The sequence below is a fragment of the Periophthalmus magnuspinnatus genome, chromosome 18 (assembly GCF_009829125.3).
Source record: "Periophthalmus magnuspinnatus isolate fPerMag1 chromosome 18, fPerMag1.2.pri, whole genome shotgun sequence".
NCBI classification, from domain to species: Eukaryota; Metazoa; Chordata; class Actinopteri; order Gobiiformes; family Gobiidae; genus Periophthalmus; species Periophthalmus magnuspinnatus.
The window spans coordinates 4287071-4305345 of record NC_047143.1 but is presented as its reverse complement, the minus strand read 5'-3'; the positions used below and the strand labels follow the sequence as shown (position 1 = coordinate 4305345).

Here is an 18275-nt window from a genome sequence, read left to right as displayed (position 1 = left end):
ATGCTTCTTAAAGGTTAGTCTGGAGTCCAAGATGACGCCCAAATACTTGACTTCCTCTACGTTTCTAAGCATGTAACCGTCCACATAAATATTTGTAAGAACACTGTGATTTTGTTTGTTGGAGAAGTACATTGTGACCGTTTTTTCTGTATTCAATGAAAGGTTCATGCTGTGAAACCACTCCATTGTCTATGATCGCTTGTATCTGTGATCTTGACCTTTCTGGCATTACCCAAAGCTCATGACCAAAGGTGAGGGTAGGAATGTAGATTGACTGGTAAATCGAGCCCTAACCTGTCACATGCAAAGCAATTATTATTTTATATAATGTATCTTATTTTATAAACTGGTGTGACAAGAAAAACAGTTCATGAAGGTGTGACCTGGTCTTTGTTCAACATCACCTTTTCTCTCTTCAGGCCAGAGCTGGGACACTGTTAAACAAGTTGGGTCTTTGAAATAAAAATCTATTTTCAGATTACCTGGAAACTCTTGGATTAAGTCAACTACATTAGACATTAGACAAGTAGCTGACAAAATTGTGACTAAAGATGATTTCTATGGAGATGGATATGTTTAATGTTATAGAAACACTTTTTGAGGTATAAAGTTGATTGAAAAACGTATTTTTTCTTCTAAACTCTTACGATTATCAGAGATTTTTAGTTCTTACAATTATATTATTAATTAATCTTGACACCTCACCTCCCTCATTGTCCCACATTCAGACTCGTGCCATTGTGTCAAAGCGAAAGGACCGGGTGGAGGCAGGTTCTTAATGAGGCGGATACAATTCTCAGCGTGGAAAAAGTTTGTTTCAGCTGCGATACAACAATGAGCGGTAAGGATAATATTTAGATTTAATAGATTTTTTGCTATTTAAAGATGCAACGTGTATCTTTTCTGGTTGGGGTTCATGTCAACCGCTTGTCACCTTGGAGATGTTATTTCTTCGTCAGTCATGTTCCACAGTATGGCATTCATTACATTTACTCAATCACAGCTGTTTTTATTGTTCAACATATCACTCCAGTAACTTGGCTTGATGGTTACATGCATGTCATGGATGCATTTAATGCCCTACTGTGGAGCATTCAGGGTAAACAATAATATCTCTGGGATGTAAAAGCAAAAAACAAGAAGTATTAATTTATAGTTTTATTAAGGTTGCTAGGTAACAGTTGAGCAATTATCTCTACATAAGTCACACATGCACCAGAACAGTTTTTTTTTTTTTTTTTTTTTCGACAGAGACCCGCATCGTGGTCCTGGGGAAAACTGGAGTGGGGAAGAGCAGCTTGGCCAACACTATCTTTGGGGAGAAAGTGTTTGAGGCGCGCTCCTCTGCCAACTCTGTCTCCGCCTGCTGCGAGTCCATCACTAAAGAGGTGAACACAGGGAGGTCGGAATTGTATAATAAAAGTAATAATCCTGACAGTTTTAGAAGCTAACACTCCAAAAAAGTAAACATTCATGTAAAGGGCTTTCTGGTGGAAGGTCAGCTACCTGCCTGTCTCCATGGAGATGCTATTTCTTTGTCTGGAATATTTCACGGTATGATATCTTCTCTATCTTGCATTTTTCTATTTAGAGGTGTTTTTGTTGCTAAAAAGAAAATGCCGTAGAAAACACATGCATTGGTTTTGTTAGTGAGATCACCGCTCCACAGATCTGATGACGGCACAGTGGTTAATACTCACACTTCACAGCAAGAAGGTTCCAGGTTCGACTCCTTCTGTGGAGTTTGCATGTTCTCTTTGTGTCTGGGTGTGTTTCCTCCGACACTCTGGTTTCTCACATCAATCAAAAACATGCACCGTGGGTTAAATCCTCCAGCTAAGGCAGACCTGATCAAGACTAGCTCAAGATCTGGACATGGGGCCCCCGGCGTTGGCAGGTTTAACCCAGACACAGAAGAATGGGTCAAATGCAGAGGACACTTCCCTACAGTGACAATATGGGCTACCTTAACTTAACTAAAACCTGATCTGTAGTTTGGCCTGGTGGCGTTCTCTGCTTGTTCAATTCAGTTCTATTTATTTTTGTAAAGCCCAAAATCACAACAGTAGCTGCCTCTTCTCTTAGCGCTGAACATGAGCATTGACTTAAACAACAGAAAGTTAGAAAATCAACAATGAAACAGAAACAGACAAGTAAATTAATCAACAGAAAACAAGCAAATGGAGAACTGTCCCAGAACATCCCCTGTTTTTAGACCCTCCTTCTCAGCAAGGAAAAACAAAAAACAAAAACAAAAAAAACAGTGGATAAAAGAGAAACCTCGAGGAGAACCACTTGAAGGAGAGATCCACTCCCACGGACGGGCAGCTGCAGATGTGTCCAGGGCTAATGTACATCCATTTACAGATAGAGTTCAAGTCTGTAGGACCAGAGCCACTCAACTAAGGGACAGAAGGAGGTTTATAGGGACAGAAAGAGGCTCTGTTTCCATGATGGATACGTTTAAGGGCATACTGTGGAACATTCCAGGCAAAGCAATGACATCTCCATGGAGACAAGCAGAAACATGACATAGTGCAGCTTTGAATTTTTCCTTCAGAAGGTTTGATTTCATGAAGCTGGTCGCTGTTGTTAGGTCACGTCAATAACAGTGAATAATTGTAAACTGGTGATGTTTCTTCTCACCCTCATTAACTGTGAAATCGGCAGGTGAACGGGCACCTCCTGAAGTGGATCGACACGCCCGGACTGTTCGACACGGTGCGCGAGAAGGAGATGAAGTCCGAGATCTTAAAGTGCCTCACCCGGGACCCCACGTGTTCCTCATTGTGCTCAAGGTCGACCGACACACGTCCCAAGAGCAGGCCGTTATAAACAAACTCCAGGAATACTTCTCCAAGGGCGCGCTGGAGTACGCCATTTTGCTGTTCACCGGCGGAGACCAGCTGGACGAGGGAACGACCATCCAGGAATTTGTGTATGAGAATGAGGGTTTGAGGCAGCTTCTGGAGAAATGTGGCAACCGTGTCCATGTGGTAGACAACAAATACTGGGGAGAGAACAAGGACGTGTACAGGAGCAACCGGTACCAAGTGTCTGAGCTGTTCCGAACCATAGAGCAAATGAAGATCGCCAATGGTGGACGGTTCTACACCAACAGCTTCCTGCAGCTCAGCATGGAGGAGATGATGCTGAAGACTTACAGCTGCACAGCGGGAGCACTGCTGTTGGCTTTTCTTGGCAAAGCAGTCCTGGATTCAGCCACTTAGCGTAGTTTTAGCTGAGCAATCACACCTATACCAATCTTATCTTTCTCTGGTTATTGCGGCGTTTCAGATGGCATCGCAACATTCTATAGCAGTTCAAATTAAAGCCGCAAGCAGCGATAAAGACACGCACAGCCCTCTATCCTCCTGCAACCGCCATATCCACTCCACAACTCCAGTACTTTTTTCTTCCCGTTGTAAATTCTGTGTACTTTCTAGTGGGACCTTCCCTGTTATTACCAATGTATCTGCCAAATTTAATGCATATCAGTAAAAGTAATAATAATATTCCATGTCAGTAAAAGTAATATGTAAGGTATAGGTAGATGGAGCTGTAGAAATGACTACTTGAAAATGTTGTCTCAGGTTTAGGCTTTTGTTTGAGTTCGGTCACTCAGTATTCATTTTACCTGCCTTTATCTGCATTAAATAACACTGGTCTATAGAATGTTGTGATGTCGTCTAAAACTCAGCAATAATGATATAATATAGCTTGGTAGTTTGTCCTGGTTGAGGTTCCCATTTAATTCTAAGGCTATTTGCACTTTACCCGTTTAAACCAAACCTTTACAAGAGCATCGCACTGGCATTTGGGTCAATTATGTGTCGTTTGTTTTGGGTTTGGGTGTTTTTACTGTTCTATATATTTTTGTCTGGATTTGTGTTTTGTCTGATTGTGTGGCGGGTGTATTGAATTTAAAGTAAATAAAGGTACTTCTTGTCTTTTTATTTGCTAATAGGATATACATATGGTGAAACTCAATAGCCTGCTGAACTTTTCTTTTGGTACGGAGCGTCTGGCCCCCTTAGTTTGTGGAAAATCAAAAAATACAGGAAGCAGTGCTGAGTTCTAAAGTAGAATACATGTACAGAAAATTACATCCAAAATGCACAGACAAGGAAGACATTTTTCAAACAGTTTAAACCCTCATTTAATAAAAGAAAAGTTATACTTATTTTTGTCTAATTGTAACTATTGTGCAGTTCATACATGTTTTGCTCCTTGTTTACATTATGGTTGCTATAGGTAACAGTTATGAAATCACCTCTATGTACGTCACATCTGCTGCTCTGTCCAAACAAGAAGTAAAGTAATAAACTTGACCAGAATTCAAAACGACCAAACTAGGGAAGATTTTTAATCAAACTTAAATATAGGCTTAAATAATGTCACATTAATTATGTTTTAGTGAAATGAGTAGGCCAACCTACCCTCACCTATGGTCATGAGCTTTGGGTAATGACCGAAAGGACAAGATCGCGGATACAAGCGGCTGAAATGGGCTTCCTCCGCAGAGTGGCCGGGCGCACCCTTAGGGATAGGGTGAGGAGCTCGGTCACACGGGAGGAGCTCGGAGTAGAGCCGCTGCTCCTACACGTTGAGAGGAACCAGCTGAGGTGGCTCGGGCATCTGCTCAGGATGCCTCCTGGACGCCTCCCTAGGGAGGTGTTCTGGGCATGTCCCACCGGGAGGAGGCCCCGGGGAAGACCCAGGATACGCTGGAGGGACTATGTCTCTCGGCTGGCCTGGGAACGCCTTGGGGTCCCACCGGAGGAGCTGGAGGACGTGTCCGGGGTGAGGGAAGTCTGGGAGTCCCTGCTTAGACTGCTGCCCCCGCGACCCGGCCCCGGATAAGCGGAAGAAAATGGATGGATGGATGGATGGAGTAGGCCAACCTGCCTATTTTTATTATTCTGAAACTGGTGTGACGGGAAAAGCAGTTAATGAAGGTGTGGTATGATGGTTCATAAGCCTGTGTTACTAAACCTTCACTAAAGTAAAAGTTTAGGACTGTACTTAAGTACACATTTTAGGTATCTGTACTTTAAATAAGTACATTTTAAAGTGGATACTGTTTACTTTTGCTCAACTACATTTGAGAGCAGTATCTGTACTTTCTACTCCACTACATTCTTGAACTGGACTGAAAAGCAAAAGTATTTTTTATTACTGTTAGAAACCTGAAAAGTCTGAGGGGTTTATTTTGAACACATTCAGATAAAAACAGCTAGGATCAATTTCATTGTTTCTGTTGAACAAATCTTTATCCAAATCACTATGCCTGAAGTCCCAGGGCCTTGTGCTTGTGCATTGGTGACTCCGCCTGCTTCACAAATGAAAGTACAGTGACAGTCCAGTGCAGCTGGAGACAGCAGAGCAGAGTCCAGACAAACCAAACCATGCAAGGTAGGCCTTCTCCACTCTGCTTTTAAAGGAAAAGACTTAGAATTGAACACTTTTACAGTTGTTATCCCAAGAGAGGAGATGCATGTTGTTCAAACTCATTTTTCTCATCTATTCATTTCTGTGCCAATGTGAGCGCCCCCTGGTGTTCACACAGGCCATTCACTACAACAGAGGTGGAAAGTAACGAAGTACAAGTAGTAAAAAAAATTCTACTTAAGTTTTTATCTAAGTAGAATCTGTATTTTACTTAAGTACATTTTTACAGTGGATACTTTTTACTGTTACTTCACTACATTTGAGAGCAGTATCTGTACTTTCTACTCCACTACATTTTTTAACAGGACTGAAGTAAAAAGTACTTTTCATATGATTTGAGGGCTTATTTCTACCATGTTTGTGGTGACATCTTCATTATAGTTTTTGAGTTCAAGCTTCGACTTTGAGCAAACAAAAATAAACACACAAAATTCATAAGAAAAATTAAGATATTAATTTGTATTGATACTGTTGACCAAAATATGTATCATTTTTATCTATATCAGTACATTTACACAACACTTGTGTGAAATACTTTAACTTTTTACTCTTAACGTAACTTTTTTAAATGGGTACTTTAATACTTTTACTTACATGGATTTTTCCATGTGATACTTTTACTTAAGTAACTTTTTACCTCTATATTTGTACTTTTACTTAAGTAACAAACTTGAGTACTCCATCCACCACTGGACTACAATTAATAAAGTGTAAACTACAGAATATAAGTATTTGCTACAGAAATGGCCTGGAAACCACAGGCCACAGACCTTTAGATAAATGATGAGTGATTGTTTGTGATTTGTTGTTCGTGTGTTTGTTTGTGAGTGTGTTATTAATGTGATGTAACCCGGGGGAAGTTAAGGTCCCTTAACATAAATAACAGACAAGTGAGTAAAGCAAAGGACAAAAGCAGCGTATAGTGGTAACAGACAAAGTTTATTCAGACAGTCATGATAAAAGGCTTTTCTTTTGTTTATATTAGGTTATTAGCTTCAAAACACAACAAATCTGTACTGAAATACAGAATTTAACTGAACCTTATTAAAGTAAATCACAACAGAACCAAAATTAATGTGACCAAGTAATTACTTAAATATTTCAAATAGGAGCTTATGTTTAAACAATTCAGTTGTATTTATAATAATAATAATAATAATAATAATAATAATAATAATAATAATAATAATAATAATAATAATGTATTATTATTATTATTATTATTATTATTATTATTATTATTATTATTATTATTTATTTATTTATTTCCAAAAGATATCTTAAAATGGCTGACCTTTAAATTATAATAGTTTCTGGACTATATTAAAATATGCTGTGTGTTAGAGTTGAGCAAATAGGCAAAGTCCACAGCAAACAAAAAATAAAGAGATGAAAACCAAAGCAAACTCTATACAGGCCCAAATAATCATTAAATAAAACTAAGGGGAAAACAGTGACTGGCTCCTGAGAAAAATGAAGTTTGTGCAGTAGAAAACAAAGACATTATCAGTACATGTCAAACAAGGCCCAGCTTACAGTTAATTATCACATAATTGAAAAACCTTAAAATAAACACAAAGCAGCAACAAATTATCCAGACTGGAGGCCCGAGGGCGACTGGACTGGAGGCCCGAGGGCGACTGGACTGGAGGCCCGAGGGCGACTGGACTGGAGGCCCGAGGGCGACTGGACTGGAGGCCCGAGGGCGACTGATACCTAGTGAATATGTGGAAGTTATAAACGACATGCTTAAGTTACAGTGTTGTCTATTTTGTTCATCTGTTAGTCAGAGCAGCCTTTATGCAAAGGTCCCTCCCAGAGCTGAAGACGGGACTGTGGTTTATATAAATATCAATACATTATTGTTTGTCTTTTAACTTCAGTTGTAATTGCTTGGATTATTTTTACATTGTCTTTTAGTTCAATCTGAAGACTTCAAACTCTCCATCTTGACTGCACTCTGCTCACAGCAATAAGGAGGAATGAAAGGATTGGATTTCCTTCACTGTCGTTTAAAACCTTTGCCAGTCCCACAACTTCCTGAAAAGCTCAGATTAAAGTCTAACTTGAGTTAATTGAGCTTCAGACAGAGCAGTGCCCCTCGTTAGCATCATCACAACCCCAGAGAACTAGGGAATGTTGACAACATCAGCTGCAAAGTATCAATTCATGGGTTTCAATCAAAAAAATGTAGTTTCCTGATTTGAAGGACCTTTTCTCATTCATAGGATATAATACTTTGATTTGAATTGTGTTATTGCTATAGCGACAGAGGGATGCTGTCATGCCAGACCCTTCGAATCAGGAAGGAATCTTTATGCCTGAAACCCATGAAGATAAAAATACTTATTGGAATTATGAATCATTAAATATAGATTAATTATGATGAACCCTGGAGATTTATTTCTTTTTTTTTTCCCCCTTTTTTTCTTTTTTTTTTTTACAGTTGAATCTTAATCAGTGGTTCTGTATCATGGCCACTAGATGCCGCCATTTCACTTCTTCTTGGGGGAATTTGAGCCACTATAGTAAGACTCAATCACTGACATATTTTCTGTTTTATTCAGAGCCAAACTCGCTGAGAATCGTCCTGCTGGGGAAACACGGCAGCGGGAAAAGCAGCCTGGCAAACAACATTCTGGGAGAAAAGATTTTCAGAGTGAGCTACAGGAGCGACTCAAAGATCCGAAGCGTTCAGACTCACTCCAGGACCTTGAAAGAGCGCAAAGTGACGGTGATCGACACTCCAGGGGTCGTGGGAACCCAGGGCGTGGGGTGGGAGCGCGCGGAGCTGGAGGGACACTGTGAATGGCTGAGCTGCCTGGTCCAGTGCGCTCCGGGGCCTCACGCGCTGCTGCTGGTGATGCCCGTGCAGAGGTACACGAGACAGGAGCAGGCTGTGGTGGAGCACATCAAGACACAGTTTGGGGAAGAGGTGCGTCCTGGGAAATAATTTAAAATGTCTATGTTCTATATTTATTATCTATCCTATAGCACAGCCAGTATATTGTAAGTTCTAGCTACTTTAAAGCTGCGGTATCTGTGTAATCCCAGGTCTAATCCATAGTAAAAGCCATGGATCAATCACACCTGGACTTTAAAGCTGAATTACTTGATTTTCACACTAGCCCCAGGGCCGGCCCAACATATAAGCAGAATAAGCAGCTGCTTAGGGCCCCGAGGCCACCAGAGGGCCCCCAAGAGCCCAAACATTTAGATTGAAAATAATATATCACGTCTATTGGACACAGGGCTGGTGTGTTTACAGCAGCCTAAATATCCCTCTCAAACGATTACATTTGTTTTATATCTATAGTAGCAAAATATCTGTCCATTTGTTTTTGAGTCGGGCAGAGGTGAGGGCAGCTCTGTGTTTACACTGGTACAAGGACCCGACATAATGTAAATTTAAGCCCACTGTCGCCAACTAGAACACAATAAAATCCACCAGAAATGAAGAAAAAATGTCTAGAATTTTTTACATGTTTGTGTTTGTGTTCTGTTCTTGTGACTGTGGTAGTTGTGACATTCTGGATATTTTCAGTCTGATGTTGGTCACATAAACACAAATACAACTGGTCAAGGTGATGAGAGCAGAATTATAATGTTGTCAAATGTGAATCACCAACAGTTGAGCCAGGGGCCCCACAGGCAAATTCAGCTTAGGGCCCCCTGAAAGCTAGGGCCAGCCCTGCCTAGCCCTCACAAACCTTTTGGTAAATAGTTAATATCCACATGCATAAATCTATGCACAGTTTTAAAACATCTTTTTTCAGATGGTAAAGTGAAACTGTGGTGGACCGCACAAGCTCAGCCAATCAGAACGCTGCTCTCTGTGCTTACTTCCAGGTTCTAAGTGGCGAAGCCTCTACCACAAAAGTTCAAAAAAACAGAACTAGTTCTTTTCAAACAGTCTGCAGTGGTCCATAGTTTTTCCTCACTTACCTTATGTGTTCAGAGCATCATAATTATTCACGGCGATGAGTTTAGAAGTGCTTTTCACAACTAGCATGCACTACCTGGACAATAAACAAATTTTGAAGTACGGTACATTAGTGAAGTAAATATAGATGATCAATGATAATATTGAAACCAAACCATGAAACAGAATTATCCCAAAAAAACTATTCTAAATGTACAAAATAGTTTTTAGAAAATGAATTGCGATACAGTAAATACATAACAAAATGCAACACTTAAGTAGTTAGTGTGCGTCTATAATGAGGTATAGAAGTTCATAATTCAACCTTCTACAGCTCTGATCTAACTATGGTACAAAAAATTAAGCAAATATTTCCCACTAGTGCAAAGAAAAAGTCTCCACCGTAAATATTGACCCCCAAAAATGATTGTTCCATCTGTCATGTATTGAGCGATAAGTTGATATAGCATTTATCATGACAGGCGTAGGTACAGGAGTGTTAACTGTTGACCAAATGGGCCACTTTTACTTCACACTAAACAATATTTTGTCCGCTCAGTGTGACACCACCTCCTCATCCTAATCAATGCTTTTCTCATAACAGATGTTCCGATTCACCATTGTAGTTTTCACTCATGGAGACCAGCTCCCGGAGAACACAGACATCTTGGAGTTTGTGGAGGAGAACACTGAGCTGGCCAAGCTGGTGCAGGCCTGCGGGGGGCGCTGTCACGTGGTCGACAACAAGCACTGGACCAAAGAGCGGCAAAAGGAAGACCCACAGCGGAGCAATGAGTTTCAGGTAAGATTTAGGGCTTAATGATTATGACTTTTGTCTGTTCTGTGCAGTGGTGGGTAGTTCTCAATTACATTTACTCAGTTACATTTAATTGAGTAACTTTTGTAATTGTACTTTTCAGAGTACTTTCACTGCTACTTAAGTAATAATTTTGTTGAAGTAACAGTACTCTTACTTGAGTAAACATGTTGGTTCCTCTTCTGACTGTAAGTGAATCTACAAGTGACAAAAGCTTTATCTTGACAATATTAAATTATTTGAACAGCGCTCCTTCAGATGATTTATTTTTTCACATTTTTGTGTCTGTCCTTTGAAAATAACAGATTTTGTGCATTGTTTAGTTATTTTTTTAGTTTTCCTTCAAATAAGTTTAACTCCAAATGATATAATTATAATTATATCAGATGTTATGTTCGACAGTTCCTCTTTTAAGTCACTCTTAATTGAGTAGTACTTTTACTTTTTTTCAAATACTTACTTGAGTAATTTATTGGACCACTACTTTGTACTTTCTACTTGAGAAATAATATTTTGAAGTAACATCACAGGTTTCTGCAGAATCAATGAGTGAAGCACTAAACCCTGTTAATCTGAGATGAGATAAATTTGATTTCATTTGTAAATAATAGATGACCAATGAGTTCCATTCATTTCACATGTATCACTGAAAATAACAGATCTGATTGGACGACCGGGCTTGAGACGCAACGGAGGACGAGGGGATCAGACTGATATCAATCTGTAGAAAAAATACAGAGAGATATTATTCTGGATTTGCCAGGCACATTAATGATACTTTTTTGAAGTTTAAACTAAATGGAAATTACTTCCATATTATTTTGTTTCTGAATTTTGTTTTTATGATTGTATTGTGACCTGAATAATCATGACTACTAATTAACGTAATCATCTTGACACCCCTAGGTGGAAGCGATCCTGAATACTGTGGAGAAAATGGTTGATGAAAACCAGAAGTATTTAAGCAATGATGCTTTGGAACAAGTAGAGCGTGATATTCAGACAGAGCAGAGCCGCATTCACACTGACAGCGGCTTGAGCCTGGAGGAGAGCAGAGAGCAGGCCAAAAACTCTCTCCTCGATAGATACATAGACCAAGCAACAAGATGCCCGCCTTATGCCAAATATGCTGCAGTTATGACTGGAGTAGCAGGTGTGGCACTGGTAGCTATATTGGTGCTACCAAAAGTGATGAAGTTTTTTGCAGAGAAGCCCCCACTGCCCCTCCCCCTCCCCGTGGTGCCCATAGAGCCCCCTGCTCTGCCAGATCTCCCCCCTGCACCTGAAGTGATCCAAGAGGTTGTCCAAGAGGTTGTCCAAGAGGTTGTCCAAGAGGTTGTCCCACCCGTGATATCCGAGTTTCTGAAGTCCATTCTGACACCACCAGAGGACTACGATCCATTTGACCAATTCAACTAGTCTTAAAGGAACTGTGTAAGATTTTGATTTTAGATTGTCACAAGATAAAAGGTAAACATGTTCAAATCAAATATAGTGACTGATAACAATTATAATGCTGATTTCGTCTTAATTACAAAAATACTACACATGATGGCTAAGTTCTTTATGCTATAATTTGGTGTTTTGGTTCAAGACAATTATAAAATCAGAAAGCAGAATGAGCCTGACTTGAGGTGCTTCAGTCCAGTTGGTTTAAACCTGAAAAAAACTGTCTCTGATCTGAATGGTCACAACCTAAACCCCAGCACCTGCAGCCAGACTCTACAGTTCTTTAATGTAGAGTCTGGCTGCAGGTGCTCTACAGTTCCTAATACCTAAATTAAAACTTACACCAATACAGCAGGTCACTGCTTTTTCATGCAACTTAATGAAAAAGCATATTATGATTTTAAATTCTATAAACATGACAAAACTGTGCACCCAGATGAGTTTCAAATCAAATATAGCTTTTACTGATAACAATTCTAATGTAGAGTTATTCTTAAATAGAAAACAAGTGGACATGGTAGTCTATTTACCTGTTATAATTTGGTGTTTTGGTTCTCAAGAAGATTATCCACTCAGAAATCTGAATGGGTCTCACAAGAGTTTCAGGGCAGCTGTAGAATAGTAGCTTATCACCACAGAGTATGGAGTGAATGAAAACTGCACTGTATAGCATCTTTGAGTGTTCAAAAAAGCACTACATAAACTGAATACATCAGTACATATCATTTTAATACTGCTATAACTAATTAGAATTTGAGTGCATGTGTAACAGTAACAGCCAGTTACTTCAAATGCCCACTAGAGATTATATATATATATATATATATATATATATATATATATATATATATATATATATATATATAACACCAAAGGAAGACCAAATCAGTCACTGTTCAAATGCACAACAAACAGATGGTATTTCAGCAAACTCAGATTTATTAGAAAAACTGAAGTAAAACATGGACAAATGACTAAAAGGGTTTTAAGAGTGAGTATTACACTTCTATGAGGTATTAACTGCTAAAACATAACATTTAGATCACTGTGTTACATTTTATTGTTTTGAAAATGCTGTATTCCCGGAAAACAATGTATTAACACATTTACTAAGTTTCACTTTCATTTTTTGAGGCTGAGTCTCCTCTCCCTTTGCCACTCCCCATTCAGAACGCTATCACAACACAATCAGCGTGCATCCCGCTAAAGCAACTACTGCACATCATGACGGGTTTGTCGTGTAGTGCATTGTATCATGCTTCTGTATATTTATGGAGAATTGTCGTGGGAGCATGGATGACGTAGGCTTATGGGCTGAGCATTGGAGAGAATCTGGTTAAACCAGAATCTTACAATTAACCACATGATTTTAATGAGAAAACATATAACATGGCAGCAATAAAAATAATTTGCATAATACTCCCTCTTTAAAACGAAATAAATCCTCATTTCATTTTGACAGCTCCTTGCCAACTCCTGATATGGTCATTTTCAAGAGTCACAGTAAATTGATGTTCCAGTCTTTTTTCTCCCATCTCCATATCTTCTCCATCTCACTTCCATTCTTCCTCTACTTTTCCTCTCACAGAGCAGGTTTGGGTTGCTGAGTAAGGAGAAGTCCAAATCTTTTCTTTAGCGTGACCCTGTGTCTGGAAAACTTGTCATCTGGAGAAAATCTAGCTGGATGCACCGAACTGGTTGGCTGACCGTCTGGAGCCACTTTCTATAAAACAAACATGGACATGAATAAGACCCAGTGGAGACACAGGGAGGGCATCTGAAACACAGGAACATTTCAGAACATGTTTGTAGAGGTCTGGACTACAGGGTTAGCTGCTTTTGCATAGAATAAGACCCCATAAAGACGGTTTTATTCAGGTTTATAATACCAAACTAATAGCATGTAGATTGAAATTTCGATTTAATAACAGCCCATTTGAACATATGTTTTTATTTTTATCATAACACACCACTAACGATCAGAACAAATAATTTTTGCAGTATATGGCTATATTTGTTTAACTTTTTGGTTTCAATTCATCATAATATGAATAATTTTGGTACATATGTAATTAAAACGATCCTCAATACTTGTTTTAAAATGCAAGTAAATTACAAGACTGGCAACATCGCAAAATAAATGAAAGTGTATTTATTTCACAACATGAGGTTTGAAATAAATATACACTTTAGCAATCACAACAACAACACGATGCTATCAGTTAACTACCTTTAGCGTGTAGACTGTGTGTACAGGCCACAGAGGCTGGTAGTGCTCAGTATTCAAATACAGAAGATCATAATACTGTATTTACTTGAGTAATTATTTATTTAATTATGCATTTTTACAACAGCTTGAGTAATTTAGTTTTAATGTAAAATAAGTTGAATTCATTTTTGGGCTAATGCATTCTCAGTGCAGCAGCTGTAATGCACAGCACAGTGGCTTCTATACATATACTGTTACCATGGCTACATATACTGTTAGCTCTCAGCGGATGAACGCACGTGGCTCACTTTGGGAAAGGACCGTGACCCATGAGTCACAGCACTAATCCTCTGATCCACTCACTCTATGGTACTATTAGTCCTGATTTATGTTTATTTATTATCCTGATCATATTTATTCCATTCTGGGGCATGTATCTGCGCCACTGTCACCCAGGCCTAAAGAGCAGTAGTGTGGATGAAAGTGGTCAGACAGGCTAGCAGCAATTAGCAGCGACAGTAATCCTACGATATTTAAAGGTAATCTTAGTTTAATTAAAAAAAAAAAAAAAAAAAAAAAGCTGCTAAATCGCTATAGATCATATTTTACAGGCTGGTATAGAAGACGCAAAGATGCGCGCGTACTGACGTCAGCGCGTACGTGCGCGCTGTTGTCGTTGCCAAGCACGTGTTTCAAACATTCTCGTATCTATGCAAACTTTGCAAACCTCGGCTGCGCCAAAAATCTGCATTTGAGAACTTTATTCGACGATTTCTTCGGACAAGACATAACTTTGGGACCCAGACTTCACCCAGACTTCTACAGACCGCCTCCTGACTCCGACTAAGAGACTTCTGTGAGAAAAACACGTGAGGTTTGTGACTTTACAGGTTCACGTTAGTCCTTATGGGGTATTACACAGAATACAACAGATCATGTTTACAGTGAGTTTATACAAAGAAATGTGCGTCCTTGTGCGTTTATGATTTCCTTTTCATACAAAATGCATACTGTATTCACTTACAGTACTACACTAGTTGAATATTTGTGCTATAGCGTCGGATCCTATCGTCGCAGATAGAGCGGGTTGCGGACTTTCCAGCAGCGTAACTCCGCCCAGTCGAGCTCTCGTGTAAATTCAAACGGCGTCTCAAAGCGGAGACACGGGGCTATCTAAATATTTGACCGTCATTACTGTAATCTGCCTCTGTTGTCCTGAAGGTGACGAATGAGAGCGCGGGGGCTGCGGGTCATTTATTCGATGCGTAAAAGAAAAAAATACGGATGGATGTGTAAAATAGAAGTAGTTGCGTGGGAAAAAAGCAGTAAATTCTGATACTTCGTTTAACATGATTTTTATGGCTATAAAAAAGACAAAACCGTAATCAACATGATTAGCTCTGCTATCGCTTTCAAACGAAAAATGCAGTCTTTCTCCTGGCTGTCAGAAGCTTCTGCCCGAACTGTGCATCCCTCACTGATCCCATTCAATGCAAGTCAGAGCAGTAATTATGAACATGTAAGAAGTTCAATTGTGTTGTGCAGTATTATCTCATGACGTTGTGCAGGTACATCAAAATGCACTGTACATGTAAGAATTCATAAAACATTTACAAATAAATATATGTTTAACATTTTTGTATTAGGTGGTAGATCTTTCAGACACGATCATTTTAAAAGCAGCTCACATACTGAAAAAGTCTGAGCACCCCTGTCCTAGGCCTACACCCATATGAACTAACTACACCCATATGAACTAACTACACCCATATGAACTAACTACACCCATATGAACTAACTACACCCATATGAACTAACTACACCCATATGAACTAACTACACCCATATGAACTAGCACCACTGTTGGAGCACCACATTCTGTAAAGGTTTCTTGCTCTTAGCTTGAAAATGATTTGTTTTGTCTCTTGCATAACTTTAAATCAGATGTTGCCTCCACACAGTTCATTTAGTAGCCTAGTATTTCTGCCAATTACTTTTTACTCTTTCTTTCTACAACTACTAGAGTAATTTAGTTTTAATGTAAAAGTACTTGGTCTACTCATAAGCTGAATTCATTTGTTGGACTAATTCATTCTCTTCAGTTTAGCAAATATAACCTACCCCAGAATGGCTGCACACAAACCTTCTGCATCCTGATCATATTTATTCCATTTTGGGACACACATGGACAAAACTGTTGGTCCCTTCGGTTAATGAAAGAAAAACTCATAATCGCCACAAAAATAACTTGAATCTGACAAAAGTAATAATAAATAAACCAACCATGGTTCAAGAGAATTGTTTTAAAAAATAAACTTATATAACAAGCCTGGACAACCTTCCTATGATGCCATGTAATAGGAGCTATAGATCATATTTAACAGGCTGTGGGTTATATGCACTGGTGGAAAGTAAGTCAAGTTTAAAGTAGAGAATTTTTACTTTTACTTCACTTTATTTGAGAGCAGTATCTGTACTTTCTACTCCACTACATTTTTGAACTGGGCTGAAAAGTAAAAGTATTGTTACTATTGTTTGAGCCCTGCTGAAAAGGCTGAGGGTTTATTTTTAACATGTTCATAATTTGAGCAAACAAAAATATACAAATTAAAACAACTAGATTCAGTCGTTTCTATGGAACAAAATTCAGCACAAATCTTTATCAAAATCAATACATTTGAAGCCTTACAGCATATGTGCAAAATGACTTCTTACTCTTTAAGTACATCTTAAACTTTCTTTGCTCCTGTATGTGGACTTTTACTTAACAAAATAGAGTATTTCATCCTCTGATCCACTCACTCTGTGGTACTATTAGTCCTGATAAAAAAAAAAAAAAAAGGTGCTAATATAGCAGGTGTAAAATGGTCACAAGAGGCAGGGTTCTTTTCAATGAAGTTTAATGTGTCTCCCTTTAAAAACAACAGCAGAGGCACAAATGAGCGACAAAACGAACACTCGGTCTCCCAGTGCACAGTCCGCGTTGCTCTGACCATTACAATGTACAATATGCAAAATATAAAATGGACAACAAAACATTCAAACCTTTAAAAACAACAGCAGAGGCACAAATGAGTGACAAAACGAACACTCGGTCTCCCTACAACACAAATAAGATACAGTATTAACACAAAAAAACGTTTTTTATAAACCAAAAAATGATTAACTTTACAATGTCAAACTTTATATAACAGAACAATGATAAAACTATGAAAAAAATGTTAAAATGCTAGCTCAACTTTTAGGGAGACAGTGGAGCACAACTCACCAGTGCACAGTCCGCGTTGCTCTGACAGGGGGACAGAGACAGCGCGCACATGTGCCACAGGGCGTGCCACACTAATTACGGCCCTGTGTTGTACAGGACACTTTAGAGGTCCACACAGTGCGTCAGGTGAATGTGTATGTTGAAATAGAGATGTACTCACTAACTGGGTACCTCTTTATAAAAGCACTGTAACATGTCTTCAATGCAAATATAGCTGACCTAAAAACATGACAAATTCACTATATTAGTTCAGGGTAATACATAAGAGTTGGATAAATCAATCAAAATACTGTTGATCTAGTACTGCAGACATGTTAGACATCGAGAGGCCAAAAAACTGGGTAAGGCCAACTGCCAATGTATTATTTCAAAACATTCACATGCATTTGGGGTTATTAAATACAAAACTAAACAGTACCTTCTAATATAACATGTGTGCAAAGAGCTCAACAATTGTTGTTTTGCCATGTGTGTTCAGCTTTTGGCATAAACTGAAATTTTAGAAACAAACGTGAGAAGCGTTTTGGTCTCTACAGTTTTGTCATTTAGGCCCCTTTTCTTGGGTTTGCTGTGTTCCTTTATGTGAGGCTTGTCAGTGTCTGACACAAATGTTTCTCTCCACAGATCTGTGTGAGACACAGCCCAGCTGTGCTCCGGACGTCCAGACCTCCTGCAGGCGTCCAGACCTCCTGCAGGCGTCCAGACCTCCTGCACGCGTCCAGACCTCCTGCACGCGTCCAGACCTCCTGCAGGCATCCAGACCTCCTGCACGCGTCCTCACATCAGAATCTAAGTCCTCACACACTCTTGTGCACAAAGACATACACATTTACTCAAACACACAAACACACACACATACTCACACACTCTTGCGCACACAGACATACACATTTAGACCCCCTGCACGCGTCCAGACCTCCTGCACACGTCCTCACATCAGAATCTAAGTCCTCACACACTCTTGCGCACAAAGACATATACATTTACTCAAACACACACACACACATACTCACACACTCTTGCGCACACAGACATACACATTTAGACCCCCTGCACACGCCCAGACCCCCTGCACACGTCCTCACATCAGAATCTAAGTCCTCACACACTCTTGCGCACAAAGACATACACATTTAGACCCCCTGCACGCGTCCAGACC

General features: G+C 39.3%; 1 protein-coding gene and 1 pseudogene across 1 annotated transcript; both read left to right on the top strand.

The window, feature by feature from the left end:
- Positions 1 to 807: 807 nt before the first annotated feature.
- On the top strand, positions 808 to 3230 carry LOC117386678 (GTPase IMAP family member 7-like; annotated as a pseudogene).
- Positions 3231 to 5371: 2141 nt separating this feature from the next.
- LOC117386677 (GTPase IMAP family member 7-like) lies at positions 5372 to 11698 on the top strand. Its single transcript, XM_055228845.1, has 4 exons — positions 5372 to 5415; positions 8019 to 8386; positions 9978 to 10175; positions 11097 to 11698. Exons 1-4 carry the CDS (start codon positions 5409 to 5411, stop codon positions 11607 to 11609), a joined length of 1086 nt encoding a protein of 361 aa, XP_055084820.1. The 5' UTR covers positions 5372 to 5408; the 3' UTR covers positions 11610 to 11698.
- Positions 11699 to 18275: the final 6577 nt, after the last annotated feature.